Below are 16,547 nucleotides of genomic sequence, written 5' to 3' on the forward strand. Positions count from 1 at the left end.
AGACCCGACCTCTCTATTCCTGCGGCGACACTCCCACCTCGCTCTGCCCCAGCACCACCCTACCACCGAGATGCCCCCATTCAAATTCACCTCCTGGGAGACATCCCCCCCTCCAGCTTCCCTCCCAGCCCCAGCAGCGGTGCGAGATGCAGTGCTGGCGCAGCCCCGGAGCAGCAGAGCCCTCTGCGGTGCGGGGAGGAGGGGGGGGTGGGGGGCATCCCCAGTGCTGCGGGAGGGTGGAACCGCACCGCCGCGCCCGCAATCCTGGCTGAACAGTGCATCCTAGCGGACATCGCCTCCTCGAGCATCCCCACCGCCCGCTAGCAACCCTAAGGGATTCTCCCCCAAATTCTCCCCCCCCACCAACCTCACCCCACCCCCACCTTTCGGGGAAGGGTTGTCTCCTACCTGCCCTCAGCCCGGAGCCCGTTTCGTGGGGCTCCAGCCCATCCGCTCCCAATGGCAGCGCGCAGAGCAGCGCCAGAGCCAGCGCCCCGCAGCGCATCGTGAGCCCGGTCCCGGCCCCCGGCCCCAAACCCCCGCCCGGCCCCGCCGCATCCCGGCCCCGCACCGCCCCGCTCCGCCCCACGCTGCGGGACCCCCGCGGGGGGGAGGGGTGGGAAGGGAGGGGAAGAGGAGGGGGGCGAGGAGCGACACCGTCCTGCCCTCCCTCCATTCATCCCTCCGCCCCCGGCACGAGAGGGGTGGGCCCCCTCCCCACGCGCGTGCTGAGCGCACACACGGGTTTCCAGCGCAACCGCGGGCTGCGGCGGGTTACGGCTCCTTTCCCCCCACGCCAGAGCCCACCTCGTGGCCCTGCTCTGCCCTGCCGGCACACAAAGCTCAGGAGCCCTCGGGGCTTTGCTTTGCAGCGGGGAGGGCTCCGTTCCTCGAGTGATGCGGGTTGGGATTTTCCTATCGGGTGCCGCTGACCCCCATTGATTCGCACAGTGGTGACCTTCTGGCCCGGCAGAACATCCCCGGCTGGATCCCTCGGTCCTGCAGCGGGTTTCTGTTGGGGGGACAACGACGTGCATGCAGTGCCCTCCCCGCATCAGCTTTCAGGTAGATCAGGGAAGTCCCAGGAGATGGAAACGGGGGCAAAATGAATGAGCTATGGCTGCTGGCACGTGAATGCAGCTGAACTACGAGGCAGGGAAACCTGCTCAGCTGAACTCATCCCTGCTCTGAGCTCACTGCTGCTGACCCCCGGCACCCCACTGCCCTTCAGATCCCCCGTTTCCCACTGGAAGCAAACTCCAACCCCCGAGCATCCTCTTTGGCCAAATAAATACAAGGGATCCGCTGAAGGGAAGCGTGAAGTGGAGGCTCGTTCCTACAGCTCTGAGGACACCGGGCCGTATCCTCGGGGCTGCTCCGGAGGGATGGATGAGTTTGTCACCACGGGAGAGCAGCGCTGTGTGGGGCACTCCCTCACCAGCCCTTCCCACATCCTAAGGAGAATACTTAGGGGGGACGACCTCAAAAAGCATCGGGGTGGGGGGGTTGGGGGGACACGAATTGGCCCTTTTCCTCTCTTTTTTTTTCCTACGAAGAAAAGGACTGAGAATGCTTCCCCCTAACGGCAGCGCGAGGTGTGGGGAGTGGGAAACGCTGCTCCGCAGTCCGGATGGGATCTGCAGAGCTGCGGTGTCCCGCTGGGGGACGGCCCCCGTGCAACCCCCCCCCTCTTCCCACCCCAGCTGCACTGCACCTATCGGGATTGCTGCTCTTCCCATGCACGCTGCTCAGGCGCACTCAGAGATCTCCATGTCACCTGCTGGTTGGGCATTCCTCAAAAAATATCCTGCTTTTTTTTTAGGCTCTGCTGTCCCCAGTTCCTAAGGAGCCCAGAGCCTGCACAGCCCAAACAGCCGAGGGGAGCGATTCTGCCCCACGCTTTGCCAGTAACCCACTGAATGACCTCAAACCAATCCGTTTTCCTCCTGTGCTACATCCTGACCTGGTGACCGAGACAGAAAAGGATCTTCTCTGCGCTCATACAGCTCTTCATGTTCACAGGAACTGCAGGTGGGGCTCCATCACAAAAAGGAAGAACGAGAGCAGATCCTAAAACCCTCGGGCTCCCAAGAGTGCTGGAAACCGCAGTGCTGCTCCCCCAGGTGTGCTCTCCAGCTGTTAATAACTGTTTTAATTCCACACCAGGGCTGGGAGGGAGCGTTGGGAAGGGTCACAGCAGCAGAGCCCATGGAGGGAGATCCACACAGTGCTCAGCCCTGGTGAGGATTAAGTGCCATCCAGACAGCAAAAGGAATGAGAAGTTCCTCATCGGGTTTGCCTTGCGCTCAGGGCAAGAACTTCAAGGTCTTCTCAGCAGCCATCACCACCACCATCACCACTAGTGGTAGCAGCAGCGTGCCAGCCCACACTGCTGCTCGTTTCCATGCCCACGGGGACCCACGGTAGCACCAAAACATCAACTCAAGCGGGGCCCTAACTGCACCTTGCAGCCCAGGCTGCTGCTGGGAGCGATGGCAAAGCTCCGGCTGGCGGCGGGCTCTCCCGGTCCCCACCGCACCACACACGGGCTGTCCATTTCTCAGGTTGTTTTTTTTTTTTCTTTTTTTTTTCTTTTTCTTTTTTTTGCTGAGTTTTTATTTTAATTCAAGGACTTTGCTTCATACAAAACGTAATTGTAGAAACAACTGCAGAGTTCAAAGAGTTTGGCTGATAAATGTCACTCAGGCAGCAAACTAGGCAATCACAGAATCGTTTTCTCTCTTTTTTCTTTCTTTTTTTCTTTTTTTCTTTTTTTTTTTTTTTTAAGGGTGAAGTTCCAGTTGCGTTGCACGGTTGGAACTTTTGTCATTTTTAACACCTTTTTTTTTTTTCCTTTTTTTCTTTTTAAATATAAAGTTTTGCAACAAACCCCCGATTTATATCAAATATAATTAAAAATTAACAACTGATGAATACATCGTATCAAAAAAGTACGAAGGTAAACATTTTCCATGCACATACTTTTTATATATATGTATATATGTATATATTTTACATGCAAACATTACTTATTCAAAGTACAGCCACTACGAGACTGGTTCTGGATGCAGAAAACTGATCGGTGCAATTCAAGTTTGGCAACTCACTACGAGGATTCTTGGAGTTATGACATATGCATTGAAGAGACAGCAGAGAGGCTGTAAAAATAGAGGGGGGGGGTTCTATGGACAACCGTGGTCAGGCTCGTCTGTCACCACCATCGCTGGAAGCAACGACCCCTACGAGCTGGGCAAGCAGAGCTGCTGCTTTGTGTGCTGCGCAGGAATTGGAGCAATCCCCTGCCTGTGTGAGGCTGTGCGCTTTGGAGGGGGAATGGGTGTGGGGCTGTGGGGGGAGGGAGGGCTAAGGTCGAGAATGGCACAGGGAGGGGCGAGGCAGAGGGGAGAAAAGGCAAAATTGCTTGGTGCAGAAAGACAGCTCGTTTGCTTTCCGGTGTGGGTACGATGTTTGCATGCAGTGTTGGAGAGGTTTCGCTTTCCCTCTCCTCCTTGGAGTAAAAGAGTGACATTTTCTTTAAAATTTCAAACAAAGCCTTTGTGCCTTCGTATAAGGAAAATGTATAAAACATTTGGTCACAATCATGCTGAAGCCTGAAACAGGAAGATCCAGCAGATAAAGCTACAGAATGGATGAAGGTCTCACTGACTGTGGCGTGGATGTGTTTCCTTACGTGTCATCTTGTTGCATAGCCCTCCGTTTGCAAATTACAGCCATTACCCATAGAGGACCTCTGGCTACCGCACTTCCTTTATTCAAAGTGCACATAAATACAGAGACAGAGACAGGAGTTATCCTTTAGCAGAATCCAGGGATGAGATCGGCCAGAGATTATTATTCAGTAACGGAACAAAAAACACGCAACGAAACGCGACAGGTTGAATTTCTCCAACAGAAAAGCTACAGGAGATGTGAAGAACCATCCTACAGCAGAATGCTCCCAGCACGACTCCCCAGAAGGACCTCGCTGAGAGCATCAGAGACCTCCTGAGTGTTTCAGTAGCATCCAACACCCTAAAACCACCCTCGTGTCCAAACCTACCACCGGGTCCGCCGGGATCTCCACCCGGTTCAAGCTTTGTCTTGAGAAGTTTCACAGTTCTGGGGCTCGGTTGATCCTCTGAAATAATTCAACTGTCCAATCGTTTCCTATCATTACTCTTAGCAACGTGCTCTACGGGCACCTCCCACCCCTCCTGCTTTAACCTTCTGCCCAGGAACTGCTTGGCTTCTGGCCTCCCATGCACCAAATTAGCCCTACAGAGGTTGTCCAAAGCCACGGACCCCCGGCGCTTCTTTTGGTGCTTTCTCCCCATTGCCATGTCACCCGTGCCTCTTTCCCAGGCTCAAAGTGCAGAAATCCACACGTGCACTAAATAAAAAGTCATCCAACGTAAAAGTCATTGCAAGAACACAGAAATCTCATCCCTGAGAATCAGAGTTAGAGGTTTTGATTATTTTTGTTGTCGTTGTGGTTTCGTTTTCTTTTCTTCTTAACAGGCAATTAAAAACAAGACTCTCTCCATCTGCCCCCAACACAAATGACGCACCACAGGACATGGCCACGGCTCTCGCAGCCCAACTACAGCTCTAGACATGCAACGGGAAAGGTGCTGCTCCTCTGGGAGCATCACTGCAGCCCTCCCACAGGCTCCAAACATCAGTCAACGAGACAACACCAGACAACGAGACAAGGCCAGTTTCAACTGCTGCAGTTACACCCTTCCCACTCTCAACAATTAAATTATATTAAAATAAATAAACGTAAGAAAGAAAGAAAAAGAAGGTCAAACAGAACAAAACAAAAACCTCCACCAAACCAACCCCAAAGCATGTTTGCCTTCCCCACTATCATCTTCCAACCCAGCCCAGGCAATGTGCTCCCACGGGCACTGCCCCAGGCCCCGCTACCCCCACGTCCGATGCATCGGAGCAAGAGTTTGCGTCGTCGTCGTTGCCGTGAAAGATTTCAAAGGTTAGGCACTTAGTAGTGAACAACTGGAGCATTCGGTAGAAACGGTGGGACCTGGAATGACAATTGGACTAATTCTCTACATAAAGAGTAATTTCTTTTTTTTTTCTTTTCTTTTTTCTTTTTTTTACTGTACAATTTACAAAAATGCACACGATGAAAAGTTAAAGTTCTATCTAATAGCTTGATATAAAACCAGTAACATTTCTTCTTCTCAACCCTACACTTAATTATTCCTTTTTTCCGTTTTTTTTTAAGTTTTTGTGGGTTTTGTTTCGTATTTTTGTTTTGTTTTGTTTTCTGTTTTTGCTAAATCAAGCTTATATTGTAAACAAGACAAAACAGTGAGGGCATGTTGCAGTCAACAGGAGAGAGGGACAGGAAGAAAAGTCTCAGCAGCAAGGAAACAGTCCTTAGGAAGGAGCTCTCGTGTGGCTCTCTGGTGGGCGTGGAGGACCCGAAGTGACGATGCACATGAGAGGCCCAGGGCGAAGCAGCGAGTTCCTGGGGAGGGTCGCTGTGGCTGAACATCAAGTCCCAACGGACTGTCCTTTGTTCCGTTCTGTGATCTGAGGGGTTTTTTTTTTCCTTCTCTCCCAGTTCATTAGGTAGATCTCTTCCCTGTTAGCGGGGAACGAGATAAAACGCGGGGTCGAGCTTAATTTGCCGGTGTCCCTTTTGCAACCCTGACTCCCACCCAGATACGGGTGGGGAGAGAACAAAAAAATAAAAATAAGAAGTAGTCGCCCAACCACTCGTTGACCAATCAATTGGACAAACAAATTGGCACCAAACTGTGCCAATCCCAAATAGCATTGATGGTCTACTTGTCTGCTGACACAGACGGCTGCTTGCGGGCCTCACGGTTGGGCGTCTGGTGCATGTCTTTGAAAGCACAGCAGGGAGGTGGGGAGAGGTGTGCTGCCCCCTGGGAGGGAGCCTTCTTCCTTGGTATATTTTGCTGGGGTGAAAAAAAAAAAAAAGGAGAGAAAATAAGAGGGCAGGAGAGAGGCTGCACAAGTGTCTCCAGAGGTCTCGGAGTGGGGCAGAGCAGTTCTGGCAGCAGGGGATACCCCCTGGCACTGTGTGCTTGGGCGCACAGCCTTCCAGATGATAAAACTCATCGACTTTCCCGCACGTGCCTCCAAGGGTTTGGCTGTGCCGCTAGCACCAGTCATCCTCATCGGCTTCATGGTAGTAGCTCCGTCCCCTGGTGCCACTGCCGGGCCCCGTGTTGAGCCCCAGCGTGTAATGGTAACCGTTGGGCACCCGGCGTGCTTGGTGAGACTGGGAGGTCAAGGAGGAGACGTAAGAAGTCCTGGAGGAACGGCCCGAGTTGGTGGCCACGGCTTCCTCGAAGGTGAGCGTGTCCTCGGGCGCTGCGCCCATGGGGCTGTCGGCGGCGTCGCGGTGGCCCAGGTAGGGGTCGGAGCCGATGCGGGCAACCGTGGCCGGGGGCGGCTGCTGGTCCCCACGCAGCAGTGCATTGTGCTCAGACAGCCCCCGGCTCAGGCGGCCCGGGGAGAAGGGCGGGAGGCCGCCCGGCGACGTGCTGAAGTGGACGGGCGAGGAGTTGGCGGTCTTGTAAGTGATGCTGGGGCGTGGGGTCAAGGGGGTCTGCGGGAGCTGCCTCCGACCCCGGCAGGGGGTACTAGCACCAGATGTCGACAGCAAGGGGCTCCCGTTAACCGAACCACTGCCCTACATCAAAATTGGAACAGAGCAAATGAAAAAAATAACAACCAAAAAAAAAAAAAAAGAAAAGAGAGAAAAATGAAAAAGAAAAAGGAAGAGAAACGCCGGACAAACACAAAGGCAGGCAGGTGTAAAACAGAAGGAGAAGTGACAGGAGGGAGAGACAAGTCACAAGAGGAAAGAGAAGGAAAAAGAGAGAGTTTAGACACGCACAGTTAGGGGAAGGAGGTTCTCGAGAAGTAATTGAACAGGAGATGTGAAAAGTTGGAGAACTAAAGTTCCGCAAGCAGTAGGTAAGGACAGAAATGACTGGAGCACCGGCAGGACGCAAACTGGTAGATGGCTCCAACAGAAGGGGACACTGCCTGGGGAGAGGACCCACAGCACACACACCCCAACATGCCCTTACCTCAGCGACTCCGCGAGCGGCCCAACAACCTGCTGTGGTTGTTGGCAAACACAGTTTGGCAAAACAGCACTCTGCTTCGGGGCAGAGCTTTTCTCAGCTTCACCCAAGAGCTGTGAGCGTTGACACTGGGGGTCTTTTTTGCACTCAGAACTGAATTAGGTGGGAGAATTCCAGAATGGACTTTGTCAATAATATTAATCCTAAAGAGACCCTTTCTGACAATCGACAACAAAAATACTTTGCATGGGCTCGAGCTTTTTAACAAGAGGGCTCTCCTTCAAGAGAAACACTGACAATTGTGTTCCCCTTATACCTGTTAATATTGCACCCTCACTATTGGAACAGTAGAGCAAAGTGGCAGCTCCCTCCTTACTAACAGTGGTGCACAGGAGAAAATCGATCTATAAAGAGGAAAAGAACCATGAGGAAGAGAAGCAGCCCATGCTTTGCCATTTCTGTTCACTTTCTTGCAGGACAGTGCCCTAGGAGCGTGTTTTAAAAACCCCTCACTTTTCAGGATCTAGCCTTCTTGGATAAGAGCTTATTTTCTCAGGAGAAGCTTTTTCTTCCATGACAACATCAAATTGCTGCTGGTGGGGCCAGCCAGCAGCATCCATTCTGCTCTGCTGTTGTGTGCTCATATGACTGGGATGCTAACTCTCATCCCTCAGAGCCTGCACCCTGGGTCTTTGCCTTTCTCTTCTTTCACTCGTATCCTTTCTGCTGCAGCACCAGCCAAACTTTCTGCCTGCTAATGGAGATGATGGGGAGGATCACTACCCTCCATGACCTAGAATTTCCAAGGGAGGATGCCCAGCTTTTTCCATGATCCTACATTACAACATGCAAATGGATGCTCTCTGGCACTGAAAGTGTTCGAAGTCAGGTTGGATGGGGCTTTGGCTAACTTGATCTGCTAAAAGGCATTCCTACCCATGTTGGGGGGCTTGAGCTAGATGTTGTCTAAGTGTCCCTTCCAATCCAACCAATCCTATGAAAAGCAGGTCCTCAAGGGCTTTCACTTTTGTGATCTTCCATCTCCTCTATTTTTAGAAAGGCATAGAAAATGCACATCCCTGGCAGAAGTTAGGGTTCTCCTCCCACCCTGCATCTCCTCACCTGTCTGTGGGGACCTTGCTCAGGCCCACCGTTGGGTGAAGTGGGCCTGCTCTGATCAGCAGACTTGGGCTGGGATCGGTCCCGGCTGCCATAGCGATCACAGGAATAGAAGCGCTGCTTTTCTGAAGAGGAAGAAGAGTGCTGCTTCCTCTCTTGGGACCGTCCACGCTCCTGCTTCTTGTCCTTGGAAGAAGATTCACCAGACTGGGCCACTGAAAGGAGAACATTAGTTGGCAGTCACCAACGTGGGGAGAACATTCAAACACGGAGCAGGGACCCCAGATCACACCACAGGACTGTAACGAAGGGAGGGTCTAATCCTCGTTAAACACAGAGCTCTCACCAGCTTCCCCATCGGCCAGCTGATGTGTGGTCCTGTCCAAGGACTTCTGCTTCTTCTCTTTCCGTCGGTGGCAGCGGTGGTGGTGGTGGTGATGCACCTGGTCCGTGGGCATGCGCTCCAGGGAGTACTCGTAGAGGTGCATGGGGTGCGGACGCTGCGGGGTCAGCGTGGAGATGGAGCGCTTCATGGGGCTCGTGTCCGGGATGGGCTGTGGGGCACAGGGGACACGGAGCAGGGTCAGGGGACAAGTGCTGCACCTTGCTCAGCTGCTAAGTTCCCAGCATGGGGAAGGTTTTACAGCGATAGACATGGGCAAGGAAGGGCAGGAGAAAAATAGTTAATTGGTTCTAGGTCGGAATGGGCAGAAGAACTTGGAATGGTGGACTTAGCGTGAAGTTTGAGGAGCAGATGTGATCTCCGTTTGCTGAAATGGGATTTACTTTCAGTGTTGTGGCAATCCACAGGTATCACAGGTGCAGAGCAGAATGCAGCACGTCACACCAAACACAGCCTCACAGGAGTCAACAGTAGATGAGCAAGGGCACAGGGCAGCACAGTAGCCAAGCGTCTCACAAAGGTAATTTTCCAAGACCAGTTCTACCCAAAGCTGCTTCAGGGCCTGGGATCATCCCAAAGCAACTCCAAAGAGGGAAGCAAGAAAGCGTTTCTAGGCACCACATGGAGAGGGAGAAAAATCAGAAATAAAGAAATGGGCAAGGGACAGGCCAAGCCACCAAAGAGCTACAGCTGGCTCCCTGCACTTGAAGACCACTTCCATCAAACTGTTCATAGGTTCATAAGGTTGGAAAGGACCTACAAGATCATCTAGTCCAACCACCGTCCTATCACTATCCCTACCCAACTACTAAATCAAATCTCTTAGCACCTCATCTAAACGCTTCTTGAACAGCGCTAGGGATGGTGCCTCACCCACCTCCCTAGGCAGGCTACATGTTAAACCTCCCCTCGTGTCCCATCATTGCTCTTGGTGCCCTGGGACAAGCAGGACATCGTGTATATCCTGCAGTTCTACCAGGATACCTCCAGAAATGACTACCCAGGACTGCTATTGCAATTTTCAAATCATCTGTGTCCAAGTACGTGAGCTCTGCACAGCCATCCAACCTCCCACAGGCACTGTCGGGTGCTGTCTCTACACCAGTGATAGCTCCAGTCTCTGCTCTCTTCCCTTTGGGTTAAGTGTCACCGTGATGCTCTGCAGAGTACAAGGCAAATGGGCTTCAGGACAAGTGCTCTCACATCCTTTTACCTTCCTGTGAGGTATAAAGCTCAGAAAACAAGGAAAATCCCTCTGTTTCCTTCTCTATCACTCTGCCAGTCTCTAGCTGCTTTGCAGAGTGCTCTAAGGTGTACACAGGGCTTCCATCCACAGAGAGAAGCCAGCACAACACAGCACTGCAGCAGGATGGGGAGGGAGCTCAGGATGTCCTTTGGTTTGATGCTTGTTTGAGTTCTCAAACCAATAAGTGCCTCAAATCACACTGCCAGCAGAACATTTACTTTGCTCATGGTAACCTTTCTGGAGAGCCTTGCATTATTTTTTACCATCTATGCTCTTTTGTTTGCTTTGCCTGAATTTCAGATCTCTGCTCCCCTGTGATATTTACATAAAGCAGAGCCCATCGGTTTGCAGCCCTTGTTGGTATTTTGGGTAGGAAGAGCTTCTGTTCCTCCCAACATGCCACCATGCATGCAAAGGTGCAACCTCAGCTGAATTTTGAGTTGCTGCTCTCTCTTTCAAGTTACTCAAGTGTTGATGTTTCCTACCAGGGTGCAAGGAGCAGTGCTAGAGCTGGAAAGTTTGTCATAGACATGAGGAAGATATGTTTGGCCAGTCAAGGTGGGGACAGAGCATCACACTGCTGTTTGTCCAGGTATGCACAGCTATGGGTGCAAGGTGAGCTGGTGCTTCAGTGCTCTCCTCCCACAACCCTTGCTACACGCACTCTCTAGAGGCAAGGGGTCATACTTAGCTTGCTTACTCGCTTACTGTTGAACCTAAAGGTGGAGGAGGTGGGAGAGGACTCAAAACTGGCAGTCAGATTCACAAATTGACTGATGTGGGGAAAAAAAAAAAGCAAACACTTCCACTGAAAGCATTTACCAGAGCTTACTAAGCTTACTATCCCAGAAGCAACAAGGCAGACATTTTCCAATAAAAAAGCCAGCCAAATCCATAAGAAATGAACAATTATCTTCGGATCCAATTCTGTGCTTATTCCCGGGACAGAAGTCCCCACAGACACTAGGCAGGAGTTGGATCTTCACTATCCTGTCCTCCCCAGAAATCCCAGCCATGCTCTCGTTACGTTAACGGGGCACACACACAAACCTTGGGAGACTACACCATAACCCTTCACAGTTTTACTAATCACTTCTTCGTTATCAAACTGGCAGTTTTCACCTGCTGAATTCCTGTGCAACAAGGCATTCAAAAAGAAATAAATAAGCAAAACAAAGAAAAAATCCCTGCTGTTACAGCGTGCAGCGTGCAGTTGTGGGCTGAAGGGATGGCAGCAAAGTGGGGAGAGACAGCAGCTGCGTCGGTGCAACATCGTACTCCAAATGAGAAGGGAGAGAAGTAAAGGGTTAAGGAAGGTTAATTACTTCTTAACATGGATTGAATAGGATACAACTTAGTGCAAACTACATACTGCTAGGTAACTCCCAGGTGACCGTGCTTTGCTCCTCTGCAAACAATTCGGACAAGATGAGAGACATTATTTGAAGCAGCCCCACAGTACAGCCATTGTCAGACATCGCAGCAGATGTGCAGCAGACACGATGAGGGTGGGAGGGGAGGTGGTGGGGGGAGGGACAGCAAAGAGGCAGGGGGGATGGAAAGCATAGGGGAGTTGTTTATAAAGGGGGACCGTAAGAAAAATAAATAAATAAATAAATAATAAAATAAAAATAAAAATAAAAAAATAAATAAAAATAAAAATAATAAAAGGAGGAATAACAGATAAACAAGACATCCAGAAAACAGAAGCAAAGGGAAAGCATTGCAAATAAGAGTTAAGAGGAACTCAAAGTTTGGGGGAGTGGAGCAGCACGTGAGAATTGGGGAGGGAAGGGGGAAACAGAGGGGGAGACGGACATTGGTTATTTGACTGAAGCTACAACACCAGAACATTACGTCATTACATGAGGTTAGATCTGCTCAGGTATTATGGGCCTGATTCATAATAAGATCAAAGAGCTCTGGGTGGGGCAGTGTGCCCGGGAGGATAGGTACTGTGCTCATGCAAGCAAGCATTTCAAGAAACAGTGAGTAGTGGAAAGCAACAGGCTTTGTCTCTGGGTTGGAGCATATCCCAGCAGCATGGGAAGGCATTGCTGGGACTGCTCTGGTCCGGGTGGGACAGGGAAGGTCATAAATCACAGCATCACTGAGGTCTGAAAATACCTCCAAGATCACTTAGTCCAACCATCAGGTGCTTGAAGGAGCAGCTGAACCCTTCCTCTCAGAGAAAACTGTGGCCACAAGGTGCAGTGAAAGCAACCCAGAATGTTTCCTAAATCACAGCCATACCCACTGCAACGAAGAGGAGTTTCCCAAGACAAAGCTCATGCTACTACTGGCTCTGCTGTTGGTAACTGCACTGCATTGGAAGGCTTCTAGGGGTCTAGGATTAAGGACAACATTATTTCAGGAAGTATGAGTTTGTTGGGGGGTCTGTTTCTTTCATTGAGCATCCTGCTTCGTGTTGCTGATAACTCAGAGAATCCCAGGAGACAAGGTCCCATTTAGTGATTTGCTGGAGCTCTCATACAAAGAGTGATACAAAGAGTGGAGCTCCTGACATCAGCTGGGAAATTTGTTAGCCAGTGAAGCATAGCTTACACCAGCCTAAGCACATCTGCAAAAAAGTTCTGTCTGTTGGAGCCATTTTTGCCTGTGCAACACATGGCCTTTGAGTTTTGGAGGGCAGTATGTCTGCCATGCTCTGCTTCATACGAAGAGCAATGAGGAATAGCCCACAGCCATGGGTTGCTCACTTCTTACTGTATGAATCAGGCCCTTTGAACAAAAGGCACGACTATGAGATGTTCTGACACACAAGAGGAGGGATGGTGTCTGGAGAGCACCTGGGTTAACAAGCAATGAACGCATACAATGCTCAAAAATGGTATGTGAAAATCATGACCTCCTATGCACCGAGGTACGCCCACAATTAATCAACAAGTTGGTGTAAAAGCCAACTTTTTAACGATGAGGTCTCTTTACAAGAAGTTAAACAAGGAAAATGAAATCCTTCAGACATATTATCCATCAAAATCTCAACACAAGATACACTAATAACTGTGGGAAGAGGAAAACAGGGAGACTGCTTCATGTCTCAGTGAAACCTTCCAGGCACAGTCTCCCTGGTATTTTCCATACCTCCTGCATTTATCAAAGAGAACCACAGGAAATCTCCAGCTTGTTTTACGGCTGGGGCACTGGAGCATGCCTCAGCTGTCTGTCTGGATAGATGGCAGACAACTGGCAACGGGAAATATACGCCTTTTAGGAATACAAGCTGGCAAACATCGTTGTCCCCAGTTAATCAGAACAGGCACTCTTGGGTAGGCAGGCATCATTTAGCAACCCAAAAAGAAGGATTTCTCTTGCTTGCTTTTTGCTGCAACCAGGAGCGAGTAAATCTGGGGACAACGCTGTGCTTGCACACGAATGCCTATCATCCAAGCAAAAAGCCTGGTTACCTGGCACCAAGTTTGACTTCCAAAAAAACCTCCCAGGCAGCTGACAACAACAGCACCAATCCCTTGCCACGCTCTCAGCCTCCCACCACTCGCCTCCCTCGCTCACCTGCGTTTCAGCAGCCAGGCGCGGCATGGAAGCCGCCCGACCCTGGCTCTCCAGCCCTGGTTGGTGCTCTCCATTGGCAAGTGTGGGGCTCATTTCCCTCATTTCCACCACCTGATTGATGCAAGGAACAGTGTTAAATAGCAAGACTGCAAACATTAGCTTTGAATCCACTGTCTAAGCAGGCTTCTGCTTATCGGTGCATGAAGAGGTGTTGATGGGGAAGGAGAATAAACTGGGAGCAGTGGAGCACCCAAGTTACTGTTTATCAACAACTTTTTTTCAACAAAGACAGCAGTGAGCCCCAGCTCTGGCCTGTGACATCCTCCTCTGGGTTTATACGCTAATAACAGTGGGACAACAAGAAAGACAGAACCCTAAGAGCTCTAACTCAGCAGACACGTCGTTTAAGGATAAGCACGTCTACAAACATAGCTAACAGAGTGGTTTTTTCTCCATGACATTCAAGCAAGTTGAATGTCAGAGACAATGCTCGTTCCAAAGGGCAGAGGACCTCTCCAGCTTTCAGAGGAAGTGTCTAGCCTGACATCTATTAAGATGCTCTGTATTTCTCCCTGTCGTCACCTGTTTGCTTACCCGTTCAATGGGGATTTCTTCTGAGTGGCCTCGTTCAAAAGCTGGTGTCCTGGTTTCATAAAACACATCCTGGGTGCGTTGGGTCCCCCAGGAACTGGACTCTTTGATCCCACCCTCTGGGGCTGGTCTGCCAGAAAGTAAATCAGAAGAATAGATGAATTCTTTTGCAAAAGGGTTTTGCTCACTTACCTGTGGTAAAGGTAAAGCATTCAGGCAACTTCTAACATTTCTCTTCTGTATCTAGGTGAAAGGTAGTTGGTGAAGCTATCAAGTCCTGTAGGATTTCCCAAGGCCACTTTTTGACGTTGGTCAAGCACATCTGTGGCCAGGCTGAACTAAATTCACTGAATGAACAGTGATATACACAGCACTAGGTGCTACATCTGAGTCTGTAGTTGGTCTCCCAAGGTATTTTAACCTCCTCAGATCTCTATCATTAAAAAAATCCATGACATTTGTGACCCTGAAGAAAATCACCCGAGGAACAGGAAATGGGGAATTGATTAGGGACTGTCATCGCTGTAACTGTTTGGTAAGCTTTCTATGGAGATACTTCTTTGTCCAAAGAGTCAGAGATTCTGTCCTGGAAAGTCTCAGGAAGCTCTCACTGTTATTAAGTGCCATCAGCCTGAAGGTCTTCTCTGTTCCCAAGGTCTTCTGTTCTCCCAAGAACTCATTGCATTAGTGACCCATTGATTGGTTAGCTTGGGATTTGTCTGTCTGTTTCACAACATTCCCAAATTTGTACAAACAAACTCACAACTGGCCACAGTGGAAAGCTCTACAATTAAGTTTCAGAGGCCACTAAGGAAACAGTTATGTTTGAAGAACCCACCAGTAGCACCACGTGGAGATCTGCATTGCTAGGAGGCATTTTGATAGCCACCAGTGGAAAGTTGTCCTAGTCACCTCTGAGGAGGCTGTTGAACTTGGAGTCACCTGAGATGCTCTGCCCCACCCAGAGTATTTGGATCAATGGGGTCAGGGCTGATGTGTCTGCCCTCAATGCCCCTGCTCTGTGTCACAGATACTCACAAGGTGCCCCCGTTGTTGAGTGAGGCCGAGCTTTTCTGGCGCAGGAACGCCTTCGCGTTGCTGAAGGCTGAAGGCTGGGTTTGCTCCAAAGTGGCCTTCAAGGGGTGGAAGAGTGACACTGGTCCAGGCTGCAAAGAACAAAGGATGGTTGTAAGAGACTGTGTGTGCAGAGGATGCACAGTGCTAACCAAACATCCCCCCACATCCCCAGACACTTTGAGTGAAATGCATCAGTGACTCCAGAGAGAACCTCCCGCTGCTCAAGAAGCAGCTGCACAAAAGGGAGGACAGAGTGGCATCCCCAGTACCTGGCACAGGCCCCCAGGAGGCTGGTGGACTTGTTCCCTGCTGTTCTTGTTCTGTTTGTAGAAGTCAAATATCATGAGCGCTGCGTAGACCTTCCCCACTGTCATCTCATCAGCTGTCCGCACACGGTGAAACGCAGCGGAGATGTTCGGGTGGAGAAAGGGAAAGGACCAGGGGAGGGATGGGTAAGTCAAAGCACACGAGGAACAGCAAAGTCAAAGGGGTGTGAGAAACAAGGTGAAAGAACAGGTGACATTAGAATATTGAAGCAAAACAGACACAGGGAAGAGGAAAGAAAAAAAGCAAAAAAGAAGGTTATAACAGACTTCAGATCTTTGCCACTTGCTGCCTTTAATGTCTGAGGAGGGCGGCCCCTGTCTTTAACTCCCTATGGCAAATATTCACAGAAGCTGAGTGGAAAAGAAACAGGCAGGGAAACTCTGTGGCACTGTAAGAATTGCCAACAAAGAACGGCTAAATTAATACCAGATCTGCAGCCAACTTTTTATCAACAAAAGAGCTTTATTCCAACTTCTTTGAATTATAGTCAACTGGGGTATAGCTGACTAACATATATCTCAAAGTTTTTCATTTTTCCAGATGTCTTTTTTACCCTCCCAGCTCTGCTCCCCTTCCTTCCCTGCGCAGCAGCTGAACTACAAGGAGTTAAAGACACAAAGGCACCATGAGAAGTGGGAAGGAAAAGAATTCTGCAGTTGCTACCCACTGATCTGCACCTCCTCAGTTCCCTCATCTGTCTTAATTAACTTTGCCTTTATTGCTCTGCACTGTTTCTCATTAATCAGGAATCCAAGCCCTTGCTTTGGCCAATCAAGATAATGGCAAGCTTTCCATTTTCTCAGCACTTTCTCCCGGGATATCATTGAGCAGCACAAGGCTCCAAGACACCTCACTTCTGGTTCTGTAAGTTCTCAGCAAACTTTTAGTTTTCTCCTCCTGGTTTTCTGCAGAGGACTGAACCCAAACGGTAGAAATTGCTCTGCTGCCCTGTAAGGCACAGGCTGGAGGAGAACAAAAGCTAGAAGCAATGTCTGGAAGGGGCCCACACAGCATTGGTCTCTTCTCAGCATGGTGGTTTCTCTAAGGACACGAAACCTAATGTAACATTAAGGAAATGCATATCTAAGTTTGACCTCACCTTATCTGCTCCTTAGGTGGCTGTGGAATTATTAAAGCTGGAAAAGATCATCACGTCCAA

General features: G+C 50.1%; 2 protein-coding genes across 2 annotated transcripts in view; both read right to left on the bottom strand.

Moving 5' to 3' along the window:
* Nucleotides 1-505, bottom strand: part of LOC136049158 (collagen alpha-1(I) chain-like) — a 43,679-nt gene extending 43,174 nt beyond the window's left edge. Inside the window, exon 1 of the mRNA XM_065737198.1 lies at nucleotides 409-505. Coding sequence (XP_065593270.1) covers nucleotides 409-505 — 97 coding nt within the window. The remainder of the gene's footprint in view (nucleotides 1-408) is intronic.
* Nucleotides 506-5,084: 4,579 nt separating this feature from the next.
* The window catches only part of CACNA1B (calcium voltage-gated channel subunit alpha1 B), a 259,780-nt gene continuing 248,317 nt past the window's right edge, over nucleotides 5,085-16,547 (bottom strand). Inside the window, 7 exon segments of the mRNA XM_065737625.1 lie at nucleotides 5,085-6,691; nucleotides 8,214-8,425; nucleotides 8,503-8,764; nucleotides 13,394-13,504; nucleotides 13,988-14,114; nucleotides 15,023-15,150; nucleotides 15,331-15,443. Of these exon segments, the coding sequence (XP_065593697.1) occupies nucleotides 6,155-6,691; nucleotides 8,214-8,425; nucleotides 8,503-8,764; nucleotides 13,394-13,504; nucleotides 13,988-14,114; nucleotides 15,023-15,150; nucleotides 15,331-15,443 (1,490 nt within the window). The 3' untranslated portion in view covers nucleotides 5,085-6,154.

This window comes from Cyrtonyx montezumae, unplaced genomic scaffold (assembly GCF_038088225.1).
Source record: "Cyrtonyx montezumae isolate F1298 unplaced genomic scaffold, pur_monq_1.0 scaffold_20, whole genome shotgun sequence".
NCBI lineage: Eukaryota > Metazoa > Chordata > Aves > Galliformes > Odontophoridae > Cyrtonyx > Cyrtonyx montezumae.